General features: G+C 42.2%; 1 protein-coding gene across 2 annotated transcripts in view; it reads right to left on the bottom strand.

The window, feature by feature from the left end:
• Positions 1–27,016, bottom strand: part of LOC119886700 (metabotropic glutamate receptor 7) — a 320,159-nt gene that overhangs the window by 88,373 nt on the left and 204,770 nt on the right. For both annotated transcript variants that reach the window (XM_038697608.1, XM_038697607.1), the window contains 2 exons: positions 26,605–26,742; positions 1,774–1,974 (listed from right to left, as the gene is read on the bottom strand). In XM_038697608.1, coding sequence (XP_038553536.1) covers positions 1,774–1,974; positions 26,605–26,742 — 339 coding nt within the window. The remainder of the gene's footprint in view (positions 1–1,773; positions 1,975–26,604; positions 26,743–27,016) is intronic.

Here is a 27,016-nt window from a genome sequence, read left to right as displayed (position 1 = left end):
GGAAATGTTTGGGAAGTGTTTTTGTCTTAGTGTTTTATATTTGGGGCATGAGGTTAGAGACAGAGCTACACTTTCTACCTGTCCCCTGAGTCTCTACCTGTCCTCTGTCACACTGGGAGCAGAGTCTCTCCTCTTGTGGTAGCCAGCTCTGTTTTCTACGGCCAGGCTGTGTTCACTCAGTCTGTATGTTGTCAACATTTTTCTTAGTTTAGGACATTTTATTGTACGTTTTGGTCGTTTCTTTGCAGTATTCACTATATTTTTCTTTCTGCTTGCTGATAATTTGGTTTGGTCTGCTTGAGTTGGATTTGCTGTCCTGAGGCTGTTACTGCAGAGAGCCTCAGGACCAGCTGGCTGAGGGGACTCTTCTCTGGTCTCTCTCTCTCTCCTGCCATTCACCGTTTTGTGCAGAGTTTTGCGTGCACGCCTTGGTCCCTCGCGGGTCTATTTCAAGTAGCCGGCTATTTAAAAACGATAAAATATTCTTTGTGTGGTTCGGTGATAAATTATCCGAAAGCATCGAATCTTCGACTATTCGGGGTCAGCCCTATAAAGGTGCTGTGAAAAATTTGGGTGCACCTAAATATCACATACCGCAGGAGAAATACTCAAGTACTAGAATCAAAATACACTTAAAGCAGTGAAAGTACCTATTGGATTAGAAACACTGATGGATTCATGTCAGTTTCAAGCTGCAGCTGGTGAAGGTGATGCTCTACTAGACTATATAGTGCCTCAATCTATAACAATACATCCTGATTTATTTATTTATTATATTTAGTTTGGATAATCTGAAGTCTAAAGCTTTCAAAAAGTACTTTTAAAGTGTTAAAGTAAAAGTATTATTCCTAATAATTTTTTTCCTCTGCTGATTATTTTCTCCATTGATCGATCGATTGTTTGGTTTGTAAAGATTCTGCCGTCACAGCTACCCAGAAGCCCAAAGTGACGCCTTCACAACGTTTTCTTTGGTCCGATCAACAGTCCAAACCTCAACAATATTAACTAACATTCAAATCATAACAAAAAAAAATCATTTGTGAAGCTGAAACTGTGAAATGTTTTTGCATGAAAATTGACGTATACGATCATAATTTATTTTCTGTCAAACGACTAATCATTTCAGCTTTACTTGTGTGAACCATCGGGGAGTTTAATTTATAACAAAACATCACATTTTATAAACTCTTCATATGTTTTGTGTGTAAAACTCTTACTTTTTAAAGTAACTGAAGCTGGCAGATAAATGTAGTGAAGTAAAAAGTACAATTTCTCCTTCTGAGGTGTGGTGGAGAGTGTGGCATGAAAAGAAAATACTAAAGTAAAGTACGTCTGGACTTAAAAACAGGACGCTTTAATCTGTTTCTCTTCAAACCACGCAGATTTTTCAGTGCTACGTAACACATGAGCAGCGTTTTGAGATCAAACAGCAACTGATGCCATTTATGGCAGTGTTTCTCCTTCACTCTGTGTGAGGACTGAAAATAGAGCCTTGATCTGTCGGGTCTGCTCACTGCCAGCGCTTCGGTCTACATGAAGGTGTTTTGGTGCAATTACGTAAAAAGGAGAGTGGATTTAAAAGAGCTCTAAAACAACTCCAAACAAGGTGCGATGGGCGATAAAAATCCTCAAGACCCTGACACCATTTTATGAGACAATTTTTATGATCGGTGTTGGTTGGCTGCTCTTGGTGCCGTTGTCTCGCGTCTCTTGGCACATGCAGTAAAGCAGACTTTATGGGCCGCAGAAGGACAGAACCATCCGTCCACTCACCGTTGAAGCTGACGCTGCGGATGTACTTGAGCAGTTTCTTCCCTCCCGCCAGGTCCATCTCCGGGCAGATGCCGGAGCTCTCGGGGCACAGGTCCCTCTGCATGTTGTGGAGGGCGTGGGCCATGGCGTACACCGCATCGATCACAAACTGGACCTTACCCTCCTGCTCATACTTGGAATCAATCCCGATACGCTCCTGACCTGAGAGAGACAGACAGAGAAAAGTGACAGTGACGGGATATTTCCAGGAACACTCACCGATACAGTCTTTTTTTTTTTTACTGTGAGTGGTGACGTCAGTGTGTCGGTCCACAAGTACGGTACCATTCCAGTTTGGACAGACATCCACGTTCCCCTCAGGATAAACAGACATCACTTTCACTTGATGATGGTGCTACAGGAAAATTTGAAGGATCACCAAAGTCTTAATTTGTCCAATACTTCTAATTCCCATCAGCCTCAGCTGTACTTTCAGCCAATTCTACGCTACATCAACTCACATGCACAGCAGGGGGGACACAGTCCACTACCCATTTTCAGGGTTACTAAACAATAGACATGGTGGCGTTTCTTTGCATGTAAATGGTGCGCACACAGACTCACAGCATTAGCATCAATTAGCTACAGCTGATAACATCTATCAGCTGAAAACGAGAAGGCTGTTGCCCGTTGTCATGCATACTGACTCGACTTGGATCTCACACAAACCAGATTCTCAAGCTGAGAGAGCGTTTCTGTTCAGAAGTTTAGAGGTGAAAACAACTCACAGACGTGTGAAACGTGACAAAGGGACCCAACGAAACGCTTCTTTTGTGTAACAGGTCACAAGACAAAAAGGTTTTAAATGTAAAATCTTTGTCAGATAAAAAAAAGTGAAGGAGAAGTAGAACGTAATGGAAAAGCTCCAGTAAAGACTCTTAGTCTAGGTGGGCGCTCCTCTCCTGGTTGGTGGCGAAGCCTGAGGGAGTGAAACCTGAGCCTGTCTCAGCAGAAAAGACAAGCGTGTCCAAAGTTATTTGCTCCCAAAACAGCAGCCGTTTGCATTCATTTAGAGCAGGATAACGGGATTACGACGACGGCGGCGGTGTCCGCCTGCCAATAAAAAGGGAGGATATTGGCCTTTTTATGAACTGCCGGATGGCGGCTGGACATGTGGTCCTCGCTGATATGATGGAAGGGCCTCTTTGACAGACACTCACTGATATGTCATTAAAAAATATTGTTTAAATGAAATAAACTGAGGTGAAGTGACGGCTTCTTCAAGCTCTCGTGTGCAGGAGTTCCCTGTGAAAAGGTTAGAAATGTGTTGGCTGGTATTGACTGTTTTGAATATTTCTTACTGGAGTTAGTCCAGGAAAAATAATTCAGTGTTGGGGCTGTGGAATTTTAAATTGCATAACCCTACTAACACTTCTTCTGCTGTTTCAAACATAATCCACAAACATTAAAATATAGTACAGGTAGAGCCCACGCGCAGCGAGAGGAGCAGGCAGATGAACCGTTAACTGTAGATTTTCAATCCGCCATCTTGGCAGCGCCTGTGTTGTGACACTGAGGTCATATTTTTCATTTTGCCATGCAGTGACGGTTCTGTTCTCCTCCCTCAGTGTGTGCTTCCTTCATGCATGTAATGGAAAACAGGTAGGCCATCAGAAGTTGATTGCTGCCTGGATGACAGCCTCCATTTTAAACCCCAGTTGACGACCATCTCTCTCTTCACTCTGTTTCCACCAACCATCTCCAGGAGGCGTGCGTTGTCGTACGAGAACCTTTCTTAGGATGGAAACCAACGGCGTAGCTTTGTGTTGAAAAGTGGTGTTTACACGGGGGGCTCAGATTCGGGGTGTGGAGAGACACTTGGCTCGCGAGACATCACGACAGGTGATATTAGGTTCACAAGAATGAGATGAAAACATCCTTAAACAGTGTTTGAACGATATCCTCAATACAGGTGTGGGGTCTTGATCTTTAAACACTTCATTTCCTCATTCTGGTGAACCGATTTATGGTGGAAAAGTTTTTATTTATGTAAAACAAAACACAAAATTCAAGTGGCAGGTGACATTTCAAAAAACATAAATATAACAAGAGTCTAAGTGAGTGCAGCTCCCCAGCCAACATGTGTATCTGGGCCCCACATGGGTGCGCTTGGGCTACATGGGCTAAAAATGGGCATATTATCTGGGAGAGAACAGAAAACTTGGCCAAAAAGAAACTGGCCAAGAGGTTGTTAAAGTTACTGATCGGTGCTGCTGCACGTGTTTGGGTCATTTTATGATCAGTAGCTTGTTTTTGTTTTTTTAACCTAAGTTACTTTTTTTCAAATAACCTTTCTAAAGGCATTTTCATTTGTTATTTAACTGAAAGCAATATTTAAGAACTTATTTTTTTAACAAATTATGCTTTAAAAAAAGTGGTAGGGACACGTCTCCAGCGTAAATGACACCTATGAGAAAAACTGCAGCTTCGAACGTTTGTAGAAATGAAGACCTTGATTCAGTGACCTTAGTAATTGTTTGTTGTAAATAGATTGATCTCAATATATTGATCACTTAGTAGCAGATGAAGTAAGACTGAGAAGCCCTTTTGATTTTTGGTACGTTTTGGGCTTTTGTCATTTCTTAACATCTTTCGGTTTGTGTTCATCTTAAGTTTTAGGTTTAAAGATCGTTGCTTGTTGTTTTGGGTACGGCTCAATCTCTGAAGATGAAAAAAAAGTGCTACTTTTTAATTAATCTGTGTTGAACTGGCCTTACTTGGGAGTGAAAAGAGCGGGGAGACGTCTCATGTTAAGTCTAGTTTGCCCTTAGACCAGGAACGTGACAGCTAACTCGGCTAATTCAAAAAATGGGCAAAGAGGTGGAGATGAGGTCGAATGAAGCCTGGTGTCTGGAACCACCTAGCAGCTATTAAAAACCATTTAAACAGGTGAGGTTTATAAAAGTTCGACCCCCGTGGTCCCACCTGGTCTCTCTCAGTCTTCACTTCCTCATTTTCATTAGTTCCAGGTTGTTTGATGGTGAAACAATGCACTTTAACACACTGTCAGCTTACCAAAACCAACTTAATAAAAGTTTCATACATTTTGTATAGTATGAGCAACGTTAACGTGCGATTCCAGTTTGTAGAGGTTTGCTATGCCGATTGGAGCGCATCAACAGGACACGGGATGAAACATCAATCAAGTTAAAGGTTCAGTGTGTAACTTTTAGTGGCATCTAGTGGTGAGGGTTGCGAACTGCAACCAGCAGCACACGGTGCATTCACGTGCTCCTCAGATGGTCCCATGTCCAGAGTTTTGGAGACGTTCTTCCGTTCTTCTACTGCTGCTACTACAACTTCTTCTATTTACGTATTCAACGTAGTGATGAACTACTCTCTGTAGAGCAGTTTGTCCCTTTGGGCTACTGTAGAAACATGGCGCCGCAACATGGTGATGTCCATGTAAGAGAAGCCGCGGTGTCTGTAGATAGAAATGTCTCATTCTAAGGTAATTAAATTAAAACATAACAGCTCATTATTGACCCTTTTCCACCGCACGGTACCAACTCGACTCGACTCAGCTCGCCTTTGTTTGGTTTTTCCATTGTAGAAAAGTTGTACCTGTACCTGCTTCCAGGTACTTTTTTTCGTATCACCTCCGTCAATGTTCCAAGTGAGCTGAGGGAAACTAAAATGTAACGTGAAAACAGGACAGACTGCTGATTGGTCAGAGAGAATCGTCACTATTCACTGCATCATCATTGCGTGCACCAGACAGAGGCCAGCAACAGAAAGTTTTACAGTTTTCGTACGTTATTTCATCACTAAATCCACAAGTTTTGAGGTGAGAAATCCGCTGTGTAGATTTCAAATATTGACAGTTTTAAGTGATGGCTGGACAAAAATGTGCTTGAAAGTTTTCGGAGTTGAGGAGCTCCGCAAGTGGCGGAGGGGGAAGCCTGCGCCAAAAGACAGCCGTTGGTCGCTGGTGTGTGTGGGTCGCATTGAACGTGACGTCGTGGCAGCTGTGTGTGGCATTGCTATGACGACCAGCTACATTGAGGGGTACTAACCGAGGCGAGGCGAGATGGAAAAGCGCCATATGTAAGGTCTTTATACACCACTGAAAACATGATTGTGGATTTATATTCCATTTCTGTCGGATGGAAGGGAACAGAAATTTTAATCATCGCAATATCACAACCACTCTGTTTCTACAACTTCACAATTGGCTTAGAATCAGACGGAAGCCGCGACAGTTTACATAATTATAAAGAAATACAAAGACGCTCTGTGATGATTAAGTTGCATAAATATATACGTGAGGACCACGAGAGGAATAGATGCAGATACATTCAGACAATCAGAAAGACGGCGGGGGGGTGGACACATCATCATTATGATGCACAATTACATAGAATTGTTCTCATGGTGTTTCATGAGACTGGTGGAAACGTTATGCAGCAAAATGCTAAATAAGTGAAGCGGTTTAAATGCCAGCAGCTGCGGGGCCTCGGTTACAGAAGATGTTTGGGTTCTAAAAAATAAATAAAAAAAAAAAAAAACAGAGGACAGAGCTTCTTCTGTGGCCTCGTTGTGCTGCAAGAAGCTTCTTCAAATTTGAATTTATTACATTACGGCATGGTTTATGGTGATTGTTTTTTTTTATACTTCTGGGGAAAAAAAAAAAGAAGAGTTTTACTGTTTATGTTCACTTCATTTTGTTATTTACTGAGAGTGAAGTGCGACTATCAGGTTTATCTCAGCGCGCACACACACACACCACATTTAAAGCTTTTCTGACTGTCTGATCAGGTGTTGACGAGTCACCTCACACACATCTGTTCTGTACATTTTGCTTTCACAAATGACGTAAAGGATCGCTGCCTGAACATGTCACGGTTATCAGATTTAATAGTTTAACAGTTTCGCTTTCAAAATCCCATTTCTGCCGCCGTAAACGTCTGCAGTTGGTCATTGGTTGGTACAAGCACCTCGAATGTGTACAGAACGTAAGCTAAATTTGGTTTTGTTTGTGGTTATTTCCTGTCACTTCACTTCCTGTCCTCAGTTAATTGTTTGCCCCTCCCTAATGTGTCTTGTTCTGGACGGCCTGCCTTACCTCAGACGTACGTCATCACCTCTTGTCAATAAACACAAACTGAATTCCGCCTCGGTGTCTGTGTTCAGGGTGCAGGCCCCGGTTTAGCTGCGTCTACACTTGGCAACAACCTGACAGAAGTAAAAGGAATGTGCAAACCCGGCCCACGTCTCCACCACAGCTTTCTCTCTGATCCTCTCGATACCAAACAGTTAGTTAGTAAGCATTGTTGGCGTTACACAGAGAGAGCGTGAAGCAGCAGCGATCGCATGTTTCTGAATCTGACTCTGGGATCGCTGGTGTTTGGTTTGGTTTGCAGGAAAGCAGCAGCATTGGAGCAGTGCAATTCAGTGGAGCGTTATTGGCGGGAAACAGATATTTACATTACGAAAGCAGGTGTGAAATAAAAACGTCTATAACAGAAATTAGATTTTGCTATTAAAGCAACATTATGTAGTAATTTATCTTCAAATAAGAGCTTCAAAATCGATTTGATGCAACACTGATATCTAGGCTACATTTACTGGTTTGGCATCCAAAGCGACTTCCATTTGAGGAACAACATACAAGCATCAGTAAAGCACCAAATAAACACAAGATCTACTATTGACAATAGATACTAGTAAGAGTTATTATCACAAACAGCACCTAGGGACTGAGGTCGCTTTGTGTGAACGGACGGCAGAGCCAGGCGGCGTTTGTTCGGCGAGAAGTAGGCTTGGATTATGGAGTTTAGAACCAGACGTGCTTCTGCGTTCTGAAGCATTTGTCTATTTTGTTTGACTTATCTGTATGTAAAGCAACATCGTGTAAGATTTCTTATCTTTTGTAAACTGCAAAAAGAAGTGAGGCTCCATTAGAAATGACGGTAAAATGTTTCTACTTGTCAGCTGATTTATTCCCTCAGTAAACACTTTCCTGATGAGTTTCTGGTCTCAGTCGCTAGTTTCAAGTCTTCTTCACCACAGCGTGATGTTCATTTAGTAAATTATGGTCCCATTTAGAGGAACATAGACCAGGAAGCAGGGGAGGCTTTAGGGCGGGATTATCTATGATTGACAAGTCGTTACTATGGCGACCTGTCAATTAGGCTAGAGTGACTTGTACCCTCGTCACTGTGTAAATTTAACCAGCGGTGTTGAAAAAGCTTATCAGGAGTCGGCTGTTCACTTTCTCTGGTGAGAACGTTTACTTTAAGCCTGCTGTTCGCTAGACAAAGTCATCAGCGGCGCCCTATTGGCCAAACTCGAAACTAACTGGTGACGTCACGATGACTTCATCCACTACTTAAATACAGTCTTAGGTCATTCACTGCCTGCAGGTGACGTTACCTGGTCTACGGTAACACTGATGCTTTACGGCACCAACGCGACTCTTCAGCGAGCCACAAAGAAGAAGCAGAAAGAATTTAAAGTACAATGCGAGTTCTTTGGAAGAAGCTAGCTCAGTGTTCTCAGTATGGATATCATGTCAGAGGCTGCGAAGAGACCAAAGACGACGATGTCGGAGGAAGAGGAGCAGAGAGAGTAACAGCTGTCCTTATTTATCACAGCGCTGAATTACACTCTGAAGCTGTAGGGGCCCCCTTTAGGGGCAAAATACATACACAGATAAGTGACACAAAATAGTTTAAATAATAAATGTAGATTAAAAAAAATACAAATGCAAACAAAGAGAGCTATAAATGATTAATATAAATGTGTGTGTTGTGGCATATTGACACATATTGGGCAGATTACAGAGATGAACTTAAAGTAAACGCTCCGTATTTCATTGAACGTTTTATTTTGTAGGGGTCCAGCTCTGACTACATATCCGGTCTTTTTCTGTGTGGTCACTGAGTTCGTGTGTCCATTATAAAAATCTATATTTTAATCGATATCATTTTTAATGTTCGGCCACAGAGATATTTGGTTTGAGCGTCCACTCGCATCATATCGTTATAAACACATGAGAATAACAAGTACCAACACCTTCTGACTGGTCATGTTTGAAATGACACCCTCAATCTTGGGGAGGTGAGCTAAACTAGGAAGGAGCGGGAAGTCGGACTAATACTGCTGGACCTGGATCATTTCTCTCTCACGTCTAACTGACAGCTTCGGCTCCAGCGATTCGATCCCCTCTGGACTCCAACACAACAAGTTCTGCTCAATTAAGTTTCTCCCTTTTGTCAACATGTCTGCAACGACTGATCTGTCACTTTCAAAAGCAGGAAGTTTTGGGAAACCTCCAGCTCTTTATATGTTCTCTGACCAAACCAAAAGTCCTTCAACAACGAGATTTCTTTTCTCTCAGCTGCTCCTTTGAGCACTAACTCAGCGCCTTGACACACTGATTAAGCCCTTTCAGATTATAATGGCTGTATGCCCCAGCCTTCTATGTTAATAACTAAATATTTTAGTCAATGTGGGTAATTTTTCCTCTTCTTTGGCTGCCATCTCCTGCGGGATCCCTCAAGGCTTTTCCCTCTATACGTTTGTCTTGGTCAAATCAGTCAAAATAACAATGTTTCCTTTCACTGTTATGTGAAAGCACTCGTAAGAATCGCATCGACCCTGACGGCAGACAGGAATGTCAGGTGGTTAAAGTTGGGGGAAGATATTTATGGCAAATAAATGATGGTTAAGGAGGATTGAAGGAAAGTAAACTCAGTCTCCTGCATGAATGTCTGATGTGCCACATTTCAATTACTGTTAAAGTCATTTTAAAATTTTTGTCCTGCGTCAAATTCTTAGTTTCTGTCATTTTTAGTCCGCTGTATACTGTTTTTTTAGATCAAGCTTTAGTTGACTAAAAGTCTGGGTGTTTTAGTCAAAAGAAAATCAAAAGTATTTTAGTCTTTTCTAACTCATTAGCATAATTTTGATCAGCATTTTAGTCAATCTGCTCGAACCAAAATAGAGATATGATTCGAATGTTTGCTTAGTTCTCATTTTTATTGAAGTTCCCGGAGCTCAGCCTTGATATGCCGCTTCATGTTCGCAGAATTTTTTCCAGAAATCTTACAACCACATTGCTCGCCGTCCGATATAATTAGGCGCTCCGTTTGTATAGTCCGCCTCACTGTATTTGAAATGGGACCAAATATCTAAGCGCCTCTTTCTCCCACCACAGTTCACAGTAACGTTTTCCTCGCGCACCAGGCGTCGCCCAGCATGCAAAGCACAGGAAGGTGGTGGTGAAGGTGGTGATGGAAAAACGTGGCTGGGCACTGAAGACGTCCCGCAGCATCACGTAACGACACCGACCCAGAAGGCAAAAGGTTTGTAGGTGTAGGTTAAGGCCAGCTAAAGATGAGGGAAGTTGTTGTTTTGGCATTTGACGAGCATTCTGTCTCCTATAAACCTAAAGTCTTCATCAGTCTCAGTCACGTCTTCATCAAGACTTCTTCAAGTGTGTTGCACGTAACGTAAACGTCGTCTTTTGGTTTCACGCAGGGCTCGAACCTCGATCTGAGTGAAAGTCACGCGCGTGTCGGACCCATCCAACCGCCTCCTCGTGCACACTTTGCCGCTCTTCATACGCAGTCACCTGACATTTTCTCCTCTATGACGTTTGCACATGCGACAGACACGCCATCTCTGCACAACAGGAGCACAGCCCGGTGCTGCCGGATCACCTGCACACAAATTGGACTTTGCCGCGTGCGCTGCATGGAAATTGTTGTGTTATTTGAAAGGAGATTGAAGAGAAAGCTGAGAAGAGACTGGGGTCACTTTTAAAAAAGTAATAAAATGCAAGTTCTGTTTAGTTTATAACCAAAACTAAATATGTGAAAGGAGAGATAATTATGCGAGGGTGTGTTTTCCACTAAGCAATGCAGACGGATACGTCATGTTCACTCTCACCTGGGATCTCATTAACTGACACTGCCAGCTATGCAGCCGACTGTATCACTGAATAAACTAAGGATATTTCCTGAATAATCACATGTGAACTGAATTATGTATGTAACCCGCACCCCTCCTCCAAACAAGCAAATCCCACTTTAACCTCTGCTCGCCTCATAAACACAGAAGAAGCCACGGTTTCTTCCAGAATTGCAGAATCCTCCGAGGAGAAATATTACTCAGCGATGGGGGTCCAGAGTCAAAAACATCTGTCAGAGTTAATCTGAAGGTACCACCACTAGCTTGCTTCCTTCCAGAAGCAACACTTGGGCTGACCAGACTGTAGTCTGTCACACTTCTGCATCTCCTTTGAGACAACACGTGATTCCTGATGTATGGTGGCCATGAGGGACCACTGGGTTTCCCAGTAGATTGCATCTGGCAGAAATCTTAATACTTCGATGGTTTGATTCAACATATAATGCCAATTTCACCCGGTAATCCAGTGATGGCTCGGCTGTGTGTATTTACTGCAGTTATGAACTGTCTAATTATAACGCATCCTTTGGTTCGCTCAGTGCTGCAGCAGTACAGAGTTGTGCAAACCGTGATCTCTGGTGTCTCCATTTGATGATGATGTAATTTTACAAATCGCTGATGCTATGAGGTTCATTACCTGCACTGCGCAGCTGCTTTTAGCCGCAGGGTGTTTTGTGAATATATATTATATTATGTAACCAGGTTAAAAGCTATTCATTGTAAATGAAAGTCATGTTTAAATAAAAGCATATAGAGCATGTGGCTTAGTTAAAAACAAACACAATGCTGTAAATGTGCTGAAAAAGCTATTTCAGGAACTGTAATAAATGTGTTCCGTTATAAATATTTTATTTTGAAGAGTTCAGGGTGGAAATGAAGAAGTGGTATTCAAGAACAAGTACAGCCCAACACTGGTCACTCATTGGTTAACGTGGGGTTCAGTTTACAAGTACAACTAGTAATAGCGGTGACAGGGGAGAGTCGGGACGAATGAAACACTTTTCAGATATACGTCATTTTAAAATATAACGTTACAGACAGAAATCATTTGATGTTGTCATCAACAACTCACATGTGTGTTCTATCAATACCAGGTGTTATCTTAAAATGTGGAACGGCTTCAGGATAATTTCACTTTGAAGGAAAGGTGAGCACTGTTTCATTCGTCCCTACTGTGCAGGACGGATGAAACACAATGATATACATTTAAATAGTTTAAGTTATTCTTGTTTTTATTTAGAAAGCTTGACACGCTTTCCCGGTTCTCTTAAGTGCTGTGGACTCTATGTGCTGAGGTAGTTTGTCATATCAGACTTGTATGGGCGCCGAGAAAATCGCTGTGTTTCAATCGTCCCGGCTCTCCCCTACAGTCCATTAGAGGTAAATACAGGAATAACCAAGACAACCTTACATTAAAGAGGTCACATTCTGCTCATTTTCAGGTTCAAAATCTTATTTAGGGGTTGTACCTCGCTTAATTTTCAGAAAACACCATATTTTTGTCATCCTGCATGTTGCTGCAGCTCCTCTTTTCACTGTTGAACGCTCCGTTTTAACTACAGAGTGAAGCATCTCACTTCTATTCAGTCTTTGTATGGAGTTGCACATGTGCAGTACCTCGGTAAGGACTTGAAGCCAATCAGAAGCAGCAGAGTAGGGCGGGTCGTGAGAAGCCGGTAAACACAGCTTCGGTTCAGCCGTACCTGTTCTCCAACCAGCTTCACCACCCAGACTGGATCGAGGTTTATTAATCTGTAACACATTTATTTTTATACTGATATTCTCCTTTCTGCCTACAAGTAAAAAAGTATTTTGTTTTCCTGATGTAGTTATATGTATTATAGTCATGCAAATCAACAGTTCACATAATTTACTTGCACTTTCCAACACAAACGCCTTCCAGTTATTGTGTTGCAAAATATTTCCCCACACAGTTACTCAGAAGAGTTAGTGCTGTCAATCAAGGGAAACTTTCCACCCCAGAATCTAAGGTCAGAGAGAGCTCCAATTATGCGGGATTAATCTTACAGCACTATTCCTTCCCTCAGCTGCCGATGACAGGAGCTGTTCTCTTGTGCTGAGTATTTTTAGAGGCCTTGTTTGCACCACAACACGATCCGCATACATTTCTGTCATTGCTGTAGCTCAAGCAACCAAAATGCAAAACAAAAGGAAGAAAAAAGCCGAATACTTCTGCAGAACAACCTCCGCGTGTGTTTATTCCCACGTTTCTCGCTTTATATCAACATTTCTTGTAAAGGGACGTGAACAAAATCCCAAGAGGGCAGCCATCTCTGAGACGCTGGAAACAAGCTGCTTTGCATCAGTCATCATGTTCCTCAAACTTTAAGATGAAAAGCAACAACCTGTAAACACACTTGTATCTTGTTTCTACTTCATCGGCAAACAATCGGCTCGTCCTTCCGTCTCTGATGTGCACACATATCATTTAAAGACAGACACCTGACCTGCACCACACGTCTCTCTCTCTCTCTCTCTGCTCTAAAACCAAACACAATCTTAAGAATTTGTACTGTAGCATCACACTGCTCGGGTAACAATGCTTGTAACAATGGCAGCATTGTGCGAGAGAGTGGGATCTGTGCGCCTGAGCAGAAGAGATACACATGGCAGCGGTGAGTGGATAGACATGTGAAGGCTGGTATAAATGGAATGAGGTCAAACCAGAGAGAGAGCAGAAGCACACAGTGGGACAGATTTACTGCAGCTTTTAAAAGCGTCTGTTTTTCAGGTGCAGATGTGACTCATGAGCTGCATTATCAAACACACTCAGCAGCCTGGAGTCGCAGTTTTCAGTTCTCTCTGATTTTCACATATGCACTGATGGGAAGACTGCGCAAGCAACATGTATTCTGCTGGGGTTAATCTTGTACCACAATTTGTGAATGACAACTTTGCTGGAAGGTCTTCGCCTCTGCAAAGCAGCATAAACAACGCGCTGACAGGAGTTACGAGTACAGCCGCAGAAACTACATGTGTGTACATCACGTTTTAATAGCCCAGATCTCGATTAGAGTCCTTTAATACTCGGGATCTTTTCATCCACAGTCTACTAGACTTATATTTACTCTACTAGCTTACCAAATACTGAAGTTCCTGATTCACAACAATTAAAGGTGATCAGTTTAAATTATTGACATGTACAAAATAAATGCAATGTGATCATCTAGAGAAAAGACGTCTCAGTCTGTTGGAGCTGTTGAGCTACAGAAACGCTCTGGTTGTACCGTGGTGTTTCGGAGCAGAGCGTCCTCGTGGGTCGAGCTCAGACACACAAACAGACGTGTTTACTTTTGTTCTGTCATCAAGTTTCTCACTGAATTAACATTAATTAGCGACAGCTGAGATGAGCGGCCGCCACAGATGTTTGTCATTCTACCCGTGAAAGTGTTTTCTAAACTGAGCTTCGCTAATAAGGAAGAGAGAGTCAGAGATTAGCAACCAGCCTCGTCAGAATTAGGACGCGCACCGGTGCTTGCAAATTATTTTTCACTCGCATAAGCAGCAAACTGCCGCACACGGCAGTCATCGAGGAGAGCTGCTCTGCATGGACACCGATCATTAGGATCCGCTCGGGACGCCTTGCACACAACATTCAACATTTACACACTGCAAAAACGTCCAAAGAGCTGAGCAGGGTCAGATGTGTAGAACTAAACAAACAAAGAAATTATAATTAAAGGAATCCAAATCTTAAAAAGAAAATAGAGCTATAACTATTGATGGGCACAGCAGCAAACCTGGGGCGAGTTCAGCGCCGACAGAACCTAGCAAAGCGTTTTTTTTCCCTGGTCACCCAGCTGTGGACGCAAGCGCGCTGCATTTTATTTTATTTTTAAACCTGTGTGTTTTACAAACTTGTCGCAGCTGATTGGGTAACACCTGAGACACGCCCACCAAACAGGAGAAAACATACCTCAAAGCCTGTTGCCGAACGCCGTGAAACGCTGCAAGGAAACATGTCATTCAAACTGGTGCAAAACTTTGAGATTGAACTCGCCCCCGGTCACAAAACAGTTCACGGACTCCATCTCGCTCGTTAGCTCCACCTCTCGGTGTAAAAGGGACTACATATTGTAGTTCTGTGACTCCTCTATGGCAGCTTCAAAGTTAAAAAAAATAATGTTCTGGATAGGCGGTGATGGTGCAGTGGATAAGACACATGCCTTTAATGCAAGAGAACCGGGTTCAATCCCCCACAGTGACACAAACCACTCGTTGCTCCAGAGGAGTGCGACCTCTGCAATAAATAGCAAAGTCGCTTTGGATAAAAGCGTCAGCTAAAAGAATAAATGTAATGTAACTCCATGCCAGCGTTTCAGCTTCTGTCTGAAACAAGCTGTAGATGCTCCTGTCTCTCTTCTTTTAAATACTTTGACCTCATTATTTGAAGCTTTGGCCGTGTTTAACGTGAACATCTGACATTGTAGATATGCCAGAAATTATGAAAAAGCCTCAGGTGAAGATGCTAACGATGGTTGTTCAGACTTGCCGTTACCACATCCAGTAGCACTAACGAACCAGCGGTATCAGCGATGCTAGCTAACGATCCCAGACGTTAAATAGCTGAGTTTCCCAACCAGGCAGTCAGAATTGAAGAAGTCCTTTGGATGAGGGACGAAACGTCTTCCAGTATCTTCAACCAAGTCCAGTTGCCCTTGACTTTAACCTTCTTTTGATAATTGTCAGAGCCTAACTGGAAAGTTTGGCGTTAAGTTCCAGGATGCATTGAATCTAAAAGTGCTTTGCCTGATGTGAGGTCAGTTTCAACAAAACCTTTTTATTTTTAAAGCTTTTATAATTACTGAAGACCTTGATTTCTTATTTCTTAACAGAAACATGTTTAAAGCCCGGGCGATCACAGCCAGTTTAATAAACCCTGTCCTTCAGGTTCTTCAGCTCCCCTGGGGCAAGTGAGGGGAGGGGGGCCTTGATGTAACCTTCAAAGATGATTTCTTGTGGAAGTTTTAAAGTAATGATGTTTAAAATTAACTCAGCGTGGTGGCCAAGTTGATAGGACTGTGGTCTCACAAAAAGACGGTCCTGTGTTCGAAACCCGGCCCTTTGCATGTTAGGTTTGGTTCTGCAGTCGGTACCCTTAGCTGTGTTTAGACCAGAGGAACTTTACCCCGGAACTAGGAACCTTTGGAGGAAGTCACTGCGTTCCTACCAGAGGGACCAGGGTCTAAACGTAGTTCTGGGGTCTTCATTTTACCCCCTAAAATGTCCCTGCTCGGGGGGTAGTACTTTCCGAAAGTACCGGGTGCTTTGCAGTGAATTTCTGAATGGGCAGTAGAGAATAACCTGCCAAACTGTCGCAATTGTATTTCTGTGCTGCTTTTTTTTTAAGAACTTGATGGTTTTATCCACTTTGGTATTAAATGTGTAACGAACTTTATCGCGCGTCTCCTCATTATAGCTCCCACACAAAAAAAGCTGCTTTAATGGTCAAGCTAAGCCTCAAATCTGATGTTCATTTATGACATCATGTGTACGGCGTGCAGGCCTTCAGGCTACGTCAGCTGGTTAATTTGCCGAATCTTCGCAGGTCTTCAGACCACGGTGGAAACGCACACAACAGTGAGCTGAAGGAACCTTTTAGTTCCTGGGGACATAAAAGTCCCGGGTACTTTTGGTCAAAAAGCGCCTATTGACTCAGATCTGGACTTGGTCCCCGGGGCTGTACAGTGGCCACTGCTCCCTCTGAGGGACGGGTTTAGTGCAGAAAATGAATTTCGCTGAGTACCTTTCTCTGTATTGTTATTTATGGACCACCGACTTTTAACCCTTTCTTTCTTTTCACAGTTCTAACCCTAACCAGGTTTTTAAATTTTACTCTTACAGTTTTGAGCAACACGGGCGCAGGCCAACCCACAACCGTGAACACGCACAGGACCCAGAGTTTACTCTTGGTTTGAATCTCTCTCCGTTCTTACCGTCTCCATATTTGTGTCCTGCTTACTACAGTTCTCCAAGCTGCTATAAAACCCTAAAAGCAAAAGGTGTGTTCTCAGTGAACACACAGCGAGGTCTTTTCTCGTCCGGCGTGTCAGGCTCGGGGTCACCTGCAGACCTTCCACGTGGACACATGCCGACAGCTGCGCAGATAGGAAGAGCTGTTGCCTAGACAACCAAGGCCAGAAGATATTTTTCTCCATCTTAGACCTAAAAGAGAGAGACAGGCTGGCACCTCTTCAGACTGTACAGCATGTGACCTGCTAATTAAAACCTGAATTAAGAAGAAGAAGAAGACATACTTTATTAATCCCTCTGGGGGAAATTTAATTAGGTAGGCATTCAAATTCAAGTCCAATAAGACGCTCACATATTTAGGCCAGTAAAGAACAACCTTGTACGGGAACGCCTCCAAATGGCCAGTAAAGAGATAAATACTGTACACGACACTGTGTCTTCACTTTGTACTGCTGTTGCCTTTCTCCTCGGCAATCATGATCTTCCTGAAACCATAAGCTTGAGCAGCTCACAAGACTTTCCTTCCTCACTAATCTGCCCAATCTTTCCAGTACAACTACTCCCGTAATTAGCGTGGACTCATTAAAGCTAATCTACCCTGGACAGGGCTGCTTCTTTCAAAACTAACTCGAGTGCACGTCAAAATATCCCTGTGGATGAACCAGGAAATTGGCAGTCTTTAAAGAACCTGTAGTAAAGTCGAACACAGGAGGAATTCTTTGCAGGTTCATTACTCACGGCTCAAAGAGCTACCAACAGCTGATGTCTGTTTCAAACCATCACTCAGCTGTAAACTCTCCTGCAGACGTTTCTTCTCCAGCCTATGGCAAGAAGTTATGATCTATATCACTCCTCCCGCCTCTGCAGTCGGCCTCCCTTTGCCCCTCTTTGGATGTCTTGGACAGGTTTAGACCAATACCACTGCTTAAAGAAGCAGTTGAGTCCATCGGCCCGGCCCTGCTGACCATCATCACGAGCTCTCTGACCTCTGGAGCTGCACCACATCTTTTTAAAAAACACTTTGTATTCAACCACTGCTGAAGGCACCATGTTTACATCCCAAAGACTTAAAGGACTACCAGCCGCCAATTTCCAAACTGACCTTCGTATCACAAATCATAGAAAAGGCAGAGCTGGACCAACTCCTACAGGCACTTAACAGCAGCAACAACAAGATTTGCACTGTAGAGACGATGCACTGAGCTGTTTGTTCACTAGAAAAGGACGTACAATGTGACAGATGTGAGTTTAATATGATTCAAAGGCACGGTTTTCATTTCATAAATGAATTAGATTAAGATAAAAAAACCATTCTGAGAATCCAAAAATAGTTTTTCCCTCTTTAATTTTAATTCTAAGCTGCTGGAGCCACAGGAGAAACACAAATGATGATAACCTGCTTACAGTGATAGTATAAGGTATTTTCAAGTACACAGTGAAGGCAGAGAATAGTGCATAGAGGGAACCAAAAGGTAAACCAGCGTGAAACCAAGTCAAAAGTTTTGTTTATTTTATTTTCAGTGAATAAGACTAGATGACTGTTGTGGTAGTAAATTGTTTGCTGAAAAATACTTTCTATTGAAGGAGGCTGGAATGAATGTGGCAGTGAAACAACCTGCATTTGCATTCAATTCAGCTTCACTCAAAAGTTTCACCCTCCATCAAACAAGGTTGAATGAAAATGGCCTCGCGAGGTGCAACAACCAAAATGAAAAACAAAGAAAGAAAGAAAGAAAGCGACAGAGCTGAAGCGGTGTACAGTGTTTGTTGTGTTCTTTATTTGTCTTTGGCGTGCAGCCTCATAAATAAATAATGAGAGCAAATGAAATGGAAGAGGCAGTTTGGCTGAGGATGAGTGAAGCACAGAAGGAGACGTGCTATCAATCCCACTCCCAAGGCCGAGGAGCAGCCGAGCTAGCCAGACGGCTAATAGCACGACATCAGGAGCCTGTTAGCACGACAAATCACAGCTCCGGGGAGCTCCAACTGACAAACACTCATTTCAATACTGAATATGATTATTGTGCTGCATTTTAAAAAGATCAGACCCAGCATTTATACTCATCCTCACCCTGTAATATCTTCACCTACATTACGAGGTTCAGGTCCCGTCATCAGAGGAGTTTATAGACCACAAACAAATGCTAATCATGCCGTAGGGAGGCGGTGTAGCCTCCATTCTGTCACTTCATCTAGTCTAGTTTAAACCGGTGCAGAGGTGTATTGCCCCTGAATATACAACATTCTGTTTCTGGAAATGACATTTTAAAAAATGGGAGTCACATTATAGATGATTTGGGTTGTAAATAAGCAGAAGAACCTCACATGTGAGCAAATATTTAAAAGTATGTCCGGATATCCTGTAGAATCTCTTATGTTTTGAAACTGTATACATACAGTATTGTTATACAATTTTTAATTATTTTTTTACATACACTCACACACTTCTACTGTGTCATTTATTACTTTTAGGGTTTTATTTAAAAATATTTTACACACAAACACACTTTTAGGGTTTATTTATTTTTATTTTTAATATTTATATTTTTTATCATTGTTATTATTTTTTTACACACAAACACTTTTAAGGTTTTATTTATTTTTAATATTTATATTTATTATCATTGTTATTTTATTTTTTACACACACAAACCCTTTCAAGGTTTTATTTATTTAATTTTTAATATATTTTTTTTCATCATTGTTTTTTTTTTTTACACACAAACACACTTTTAGGGTTTTATTTATTTTATTTTTTATATATATTTATCATTGTTATTAATTTTTTTTGTTTTTTACACACAAACACACTTTAAAGGTTTTATTTACTTTATTTAATGAAATGTATGAAATGAATTGTCCTTTTATAATTTATTTGTAGCTTTGGCAATCTTGTTGTTTTACATTCATGCCAATAAAGCTGAATTGAATTAGTTTTTTTAGAAAGCGTTATTGATTATTTGTTCTTTACAAGCCTTTCCACTGAAGTGTAGTGAACTCTGACAGCTCAGACAAACTTCACTGTTCAGTTTCCTGCAGCAGTTTCAGGTTTAGTGCTTTGCTCTGTTATCTGTTAACGTAACTGATTATTCTTTATAACCAGTTTCAGACCCAGTGCTCAGAGACTCAGTAACACAGAAGACCTACAAATACACAATAATTTGTGAAACGGGCCCCTGGATTCCTCAGTCCATCACGTATCCATCAATATGAATGCTGGAGTTATTTCAATGCAGACTTCCTGCTAAACTTAATTTCTTTGCAAAGCGCTTTTTCACCTCAACCCACAAAATCCTTCCTGGTGTTAAACGTTCTTTGTGTTTGGACGTTCCCTAAAGATGCTGGACAAAATCTTGCCGGTCTTTTCTGAACGTGATAACTCCCTATATTCCCTCCATGATTCACTTTATAGGCCATGGCTCCTGAGAGTCTCCAGCCTCGGAGCAGACATGTTTAAAGACACAATAACCTGGATGAGCTCTAAATATCCTGCTCAGAAACACAAACTGGTGGAACACCAGAAGCAGATGTTCACTTAACAACTGTCTCCCTTTGCTCTCGGCACAGCGTTCTCCTTAATAACAGCCGTGCCATCTGCTTCGTAGAGTGACTCCCCCCTGACCTGTGCTCCATGCCGTGACGTTGTTTTAGTTAAACTGAGGGGAGCAGAGTGTTTTCAGCTCAGCTATCACCGGGCTCCCTGCACTGACAGCACCAATTATTACTCCGGGTATCTGCTGCCAGGTGACTGCAGCTCCGAGCAGACGCTGATCTCTTCCTATCTCTGTTTAGGAAGCCTCCGGAGGCCCCGGCGATACTCTCTAACCCCTCTCTATTTCCCCGCCAGCGGCAAAGGGACCCAGAGCTTAATGCTATCTCATAAACAGGACTCCCTCAGTCCCTCGCTCTCCTCTCTGACCTGCTAATCTCTCTCTTTCTCCCTCAGTCTCCCTCTCGCTTCACTGAGCGGCTGAAGCTGAAAGTAAATAAGTTCACAGCTGGATCATAACACGACGTGTGTTTAGATAAACGGCGCAGGAAGCCTCGTGTCTGACGTGTTTGTTACTCGGCGAGTACGTGAAAGGACGTAAAAAATCGTGTAACATTTCAATTGGGGAGGGTTTTTTTATCCACTCCGCAGCAGAGCAGTGACCAAAAGCTGCATCGTCCTGAAAGACTCCTCTGCAGAGCTGCTCAGCTGCTTTTACTAATTACTGTGCAAATGAGCAAATCTATAAATTAGAGAACAAGATAAAGTGAAAATCCTATCGGACTTCTTTTTTTTTTCCACCATTAATCCTGAAAGCTTGATATTCAGGGGACTATATAAGCACACAATACAGGAAGTCATTAAAATAATGGATTCATTTGAGGTTTCACGTCCTGTTTGAGCAAAAGTCAAACCACACGTCAGTTCTAAACGCGCAGAAAAAAACATCCTAATTTAGAAGAAGTCAGTGGCTACGGAATAACCAGATGTCACATGAATTTTTCATTACGACCTGGTGATCACATGCTGTGCATCATCTCCGCTCTCCATTAACTGCAAAGAAAGATTGACTGGTTTTTATAAACTGACGTGGTAAATTAACAGTAATTGTCTTTAACTTTAAAGTAGACAGCGGATGACGCTGGTTTTCAAGATGTAAACATCTGTTTCCTGCCAATATAGCCACAATGCATTGAACTGAATTGAGAGAGAGACGCTGTGGTGGCCCGCCTGGCCCACCGTGATCGGCTGGTCGAAGGTCCCGGTGAATCTTTTATTTGCGATCAGCCCCAAGCATAGTCAGGATCAGTATGGAAAGGTTCCCGTCCTGCAGTTTATCTTAAGGCCCCCCAACATTAAGCAAGTGGTTCATAACACTTATCTCTGTGTTATACTTCATTAAACCATTTATAACATGTTTATAACCTGATAATAATGAAGGTCTTCGCCGTTACATTCAGGTATTGTTGTCTGTCAGTTCACCAGACTTGCCAGACTTTAACGTGGTGCAACACATATTTTACAAATCAGAGCATCCTGGGTTACTGTAATAATATACTGTATATTCAAATGCTTTTATATTTGAGCTCTTTAATCTCTGACAGCTGATGCAATAAACACAGTCATGCAGTACAAAATATCATCATATCGGCTCATTTAATTACTTTCATCTTTTCAAATAGATAACACCGCCGCAATCAAGCCACATAAAGCCACTCCGTGTGAATAACGGTTGATTGTAAAGTCGCCACCTCCTCTAAACAAACCAAAATCCAGCAGCCTAATGCTGCAGCATGCGGCAGCTTTATTACAGCAATCATGACTGATAGACTGCTCTTCACTGACCGCACGCTCAACATCACCGGGACGCATGAGGCCGCATTGTTAAGGGTGTCATGTTTATTTTCCACAACGCTTGTAAAAGCATGCGGGCTGTTTTCCAGGTAGGACGCTTGCACCCATTCATCCTGTTCAGGGTCGCAGAGGGTCGGAGATTATCCCAGCATGCACTGTGAGAGGCAGAGCGCACAGTGGACAGAGCTAACACACACTCAGACTCACACCTACAGTTCAGCCTGCAGTCACAAATTCTCCTGTGGGAGGAAACCAGAGGTGATGGAGGGGGGGGGAGAACCAGAGGTCCCAGTCAGCTGGTTCAGATCCAGGACCTTACAGCTGTAAGGCGCCGGTTGTTTATTTACTACTACAAAGTTTTTCAAATTATACTGTGGTGTGAAACGTTATCCCCGCCTGCAAAGTTCAGAGCTTTGAAGCCAGACACTGGGTCTGTGTTTAGGTCACAAAAACCGGACCACACATTCAGAAATCAGCACTCCGAGGCAGAATATTCAGCGTGCTGTTTGTAACTGCAGGCAGCAACCTTTCCCTCTGATGACTTCTGTTTTTGAAGATCACCACCCATATTGCAGCTGAGCGTGTTGATTCATTATCATTTCCACACAGATACGATGAGGGCAGAGATGTGAACCTTCTTGCTGTGGGCTCACAGTGCTCACCACTGAGATGCTGTGCTGCCACAAACCTCGGCAACTCCATGTTTTATTCATTTCTTTCAGTGAACACTGAGAAATGCCAAAACCCTGATTAGTCTTTGTCTCAAAACAACCATAATGAGACGCAAAACAATGAATAAGAGATGCAAAACAACGAACAAGAGATGCAAAACAACCACAAAGAGACGCAAAACAATGAATAAGAGATGCAAAACAACGAACAAGAGATGCAAAACAACCACAAAGAGACGCAAAAAAACGAACAAGAGTCGCAAAACAACCACAAAGAGACGCAAAACAATGAATAAGAGATGCAAAACAACGAACAAGAGATGCAAAACAACCACAAAGAGACGCAAAACAATGAATAAGAGATGCAAAACAATGAACAAGAGATGCAAAACAACCACAAAGAGACGCAAAACAACGAACAAGAGTCGGAAAACCACCACAAAGAGATGCAAAACAACGAACAAGAGATGCAAAACAACGAACAAGAGATGCAAAACAACCACAAAGAGACGCAAAACAATGAATAAGAGATGCAAAACAACAAACAAGAGATGCAAAACAATGAACAAGAGATGCAAAACAACCACAAAAAGACGCAAAACAACCACAAAAAGACGCAAAACAACGAACAAGAGATGCAAAACAACGAACAAGAGATGCAAAACAACGAACAAGAGATGCAAAACAACGAACAAGAGATGCAAAACAACTTCAAAGAGACGCAAAACAACGAACAAGAGATGCAAAACAACCACAAAGAGATGCAAAACAACGAACAAGAGATGCAAAACAACCACAAAGAGACGCAAAACAACGAACAAGAGATGCAAAACAACCACAAAGAGATGCAAAACAACGAACAAGAGATGCAAAACAACCACAAAGAGACGCAAAACAACAAAGAAGAGATGCAAAACAACTTCAAAGAGACGCAAAACAACGAACAAGAGATGCAAAACAACCACAAAGAGATGCAAAACAACGAACAAGAGATGCAAAACAACCACAAAGAGACGCAAAACAACGAACAAGAGATGCAAAACAACTTCAAAGAGATGCAAAACAACGAACAAGAGATGCAAAACAACCACAAAGAGACGCAAAACAACGAAGAGATGCAAAACAACTTCAAAGAGACGCAAAACAACGAACAAGAGATGCAAAACAACTTCAAAGAGATGCAAAACAACGAACAAGAGATGCAAAACAACCACAAAGAGACGCAAAACAACGAAGAGATGCAAAACAACGAACAAGAGATGCAAAACAACCACAAAGAGACGCAAAACAACGAAGAGATGCAAAACAACTTCAAAGAGACGCAAAACAACGAACAAGAGATGCAAAACAACGAACAAGAGATGCAAAACAACGAACAAGAGATGCAAAACAACGAACAAGAGATGCAAAACAACCACAAAGAGATGCAAAACAACGAAGAAGAGATGCAAAACAACTTCAAAGAGACGCAAAACAACCACAAAGAGACGCAAAACCACCACAACGAGTTGCAAAACGTATTATCATAAGTAATATATGAAGTACTATCCTCCTCTGAGTACCTTTAATACTAAGTATTATCATAAGTAATGTAATAAAGTATTATCCTCTTTAATACTCATGCGGTGAGTTTGGTGGAATTTCTCATCATTAGTGTAGTTTGGTAGAATAAAGTTGCTGGTGTGTCTCGTCTCCTGCCTGCTGGCAGTGAGAGTGCAGAGGGACCGAAGACGTGTTCATTATGTAATTCAAGTTTCAGTTCTGGGGGCACAAATGATCCCGGTAGTCTCTGTGGTTCGAATTAAAATGTGTGGAAGTCACAGTAAAGAAGGGGGAACAAAGTGTTACAGGGAAATGGGAATTTCGATGATAAATTAGGCGCTGCAAATTCCTATTTTTAAATATCAATCAGATAAGTGTCATTAATTAGAGTGGGAGCAGGAAATGAGAGAGGAGGTAACAGAAATGCAACGAGACAAATCTAAAGAAATAGAAGAGACCAGATAAGCTGTTCTTTTGTGGCTTCAATCAATACTCTAATAGAACAGGTTCATTAGTGTTCAGGCTCTGTTCACACTATCATATTGGGTCAGTAATTGCTATGCATTATTGATTGTAGAGCAGAGAGACTTATGAGTTTCTGTTTACCATTCCAACTGCAGCAATACTTTCCCAACAACCTCCACAAGAAAAGACCAAGTGTATGCAAAAAGTCAATATGCACTGATAGTGTTCACTCTGATACTCTGCCTGAAGAGATATTTAAGGAATGTCTTCTTTCTCTAAGACTTTCTTCTGTCTAGCTCAGGGCTGTAGAGGATTTCAATTTGTGAAATACCAGTTACGCACAATTTCCACCTGTTAGTGCTGTAAATTCAAGGATTGCTGGTTTTGTTCTCTGCTGGAACATCGAATCCTCGTGTCGGCACCTCAGTATTCTTTTACAGTTTTTTTGCAATCGCTAATATGCATTGGTCAAAACTCTTTTTCATTGTTTTCACACAAACTGCATTCAATGACTACTTTTCACCTCTTTTCTCATCACTACTGCACCACCTGCAGAAGTCTTTATCTGCAGCACATTTCTCAAATTCTAACACCCAAAACAGAATGATCCAGAATAAAATAGAGAAAATCTTAGCAGAATATTTACATAAATTTTATGTTTACAGAGTTTACATCTATAGCTGCGTTTCGACCAAAGGAACTTTACCCCAGAACTAGGAACCTCTGGAGGTGTTTTTCCACTGGAGGGACCAGGGTCTTGCCTTACAGTGAAATTCATGGGCGAGTAGAGGCTACTGGCTTTAACTGGAGAATGTCCGGTGTTTTTCTACGACTGCTTGTCTCTTTTCCACCGTTGTTTGCAAACCAATAAATCCCATTCAAAACAGTCAAATATCACACAAGTCTCGCAGACGTCCGCCTGAGATCGTATGTCAGCATTAAATTCATAGCTAGGAAACAGCAGCCAGCGTTCAGCGGTGTGTTTACAGCTGATGGAGTTACGCTAAATACTGGGTCCAGGCAGGAAGTCAGACACATAACGGCAGAGGGAATCCGGTCACTTTTCAAAATAAAACACCCTTTGTAGACTCCCGATCGTAAAACGACAATAAACACTGGTTGGCCTACTTAATCACAGTAGAAGCACAAATAGCAAACACTGATTACCAAATCAACAAAATCTAAACATGTCAGCAAAATGAGGCAAAACGCTCTGATTCTGAAATTCTCCTTGTGGGAAATGCAGCCTGAAGTTGACGTAAGGAAACGGGGTCACATAGAGCTGTGGAGAAGGTAGTAGAGGCATGAAAAGGACAAATTAATAAGTAAATAACGCGGGCCTGGCTGCACGCTCCGCTGCTGAAACGCTTCTGAGACGCCTCCAGTGGACTTTGACGGCGGGCTGAGGAGGCATCAAAACCGTGGCGCAGCCGTAACGTGCCGTAGCGTCAGTGGCTTCCTGGAGTAACTGTCCAAGATGCATGTTGGAAATGCAAACTGTATGAAGAGCTTTGAAAAAGTAGCTTCAGTATGGACGATGGAGCGGCCATCATCCCACCACCCAGTTCAAAACAAAGCAAACCGTCTGCTGAGGCTTGTTCTTACAATCCGTACAACACGTGTGTGGACGTACAAAGAAGATTTACCTGCACACAAACACACACGTTTGTTCCTCTATCTTCATGGGAACATCTCATTGACATGATGCATTCGCTGGCCCCTTACCCTCACCCGAAACTAACTGTAACCTCAACCCTAAAACCACATCTTAACCCTCAAATAGCGCTCTCTACCCGTGAGGGAGTCCCCATCGGTCCATCAGTTAGTGTGCATCCAGGTTTTAAACATTAATAAACTTACCTGTACACTTTCTGCTGCTCTCGTCTTTCTTGGAGGAGCTCATCAGCTTGCAGTTAAAGTTCTCCTCCCAGTACTCGGCAAACCACACATTCCTCCTGTTGTTCTCCAGAGTCCGTGACGTGAAGTACGCGTCGAACCCTGAGAGACAGCGAAACAACGGGTCAACAAAACAGAAGGAGGCTTATTCATTAAGCTTTGATAATCACCAGCCAGCCAGCCAGCGCCGAGTCTGACGGCAGCACTCAAGCGTGAAGAGTACAAACAAAGATGTGTTTCCTAATCTAAGTGTTTGTCTGCAGTTAAATCACTGCTTTTATGTAAAACATCTCAGAGACAAATGTACCTCTTCACTCTGCCACCGCTGGCACGCAAACAGATAACACGGGTAAACACCACCACATCGTAACTGACA

The sequence above is a fragment of the Micropterus salmoides genome, unplaced genomic scaffold (genome assembly GCF_014851395.1).
Source record: "Micropterus salmoides isolate LMB-PRFRI ecotype aquatic unplaced genomic scaffold, ASM1485139v1 Ms_hic_scaffold_4, whole genome shotgun sequence".
In the NCBI taxonomy this organism is placed as follows: domain Eukaryota; kingdom Metazoa; phylum Chordata; class Actinopteri; order Centrarchiformes; family Centrarchidae; genus Micropterus; species Micropterus salmoides.
This window is presented reverse-complemented; position numbering and strand designations above follow the sequence as displayed.